Source organism: Geospiza fortis, unplaced genomic scaffold, assembly GCF_000277835.1.
Source record: "Geospiza fortis unplaced genomic scaffold, GeoFor_1.0 scaffold78, whole genome shotgun sequence".
NCBI lineage: Eukaryota > Metazoa > Chordata > Aves > Passeriformes > Thraupidae > Geospiza > Geospiza fortis.
The window spans coordinates 529,992-530,392 of record NW_005054339.1 but is presented as its reverse complement, the minus strand read 5'-3'; the positions used below and the strand labels follow the sequence as shown (position 1 = coordinate 530,392).

The window sequence follows — 401 nt, the reverse complement described above, 5'->3', positions numbered from 1 at the left end:
CCCCCCCGCCGGTGGCCTGGGCGCAGCCCGGGTAGCCCTGTGGATCGACGGGCAGGAGTTCCCGGCCCCCGTGCCCTTCCAGTACCGCCCTGACCCCGCCGTATCCGCCATCGTCCCCAGCTGCAGCTATGAGTGAGTGCGTGGGCTCCCTTCCGCTGGGTGAGGGACAGCCCTGTCCTCCCACTGCCCTGGCTGGGCTGGGATTGCAGGCACCCTGGGGACCATGTGCACCCCGGGGAACCTGATCCCTGCCCACTGCAGGGGCTCGCTGCTCACCATCATCGGCACCCACCTGGACTCTGTGTATCGCGCCAAGATCCGCTTTGAAGCCGCTGGTGTGACTACCCAAGCCACAGTAAGCACCGGGGTGTGGGGCCATCGCCCCCCGGCCCTGCCCCCCC

At 69.8% G+C, this 401-nt stretch overlaps 1 protein-coding gene across 1 annotated transcript in view; it reads left to right on the top strand.

Annotated features, from left to right (window-relative positions):
* The window catches only part of MST1R (macrophage stimulating 1 receptor), a 7,404-nt gene that overhangs the window by 3,888 nt on the left and 3,115 nt on the right, over nt 1-401 (top strand). Inside the window, exons 8-9 of the mRNA XM_031058226.1 lie at nt 1-132; nt 262-355. The exon at nt 1-132 is cut by the window's left edge and continues 15 nt beyond it. Of these exons, the coding sequence (XP_030914086.1) occupies nt 1-132; nt 262-355 (226 nt within the window). The remainder of the gene's footprint in view (nt 133-261; nt 356-401) is intronic.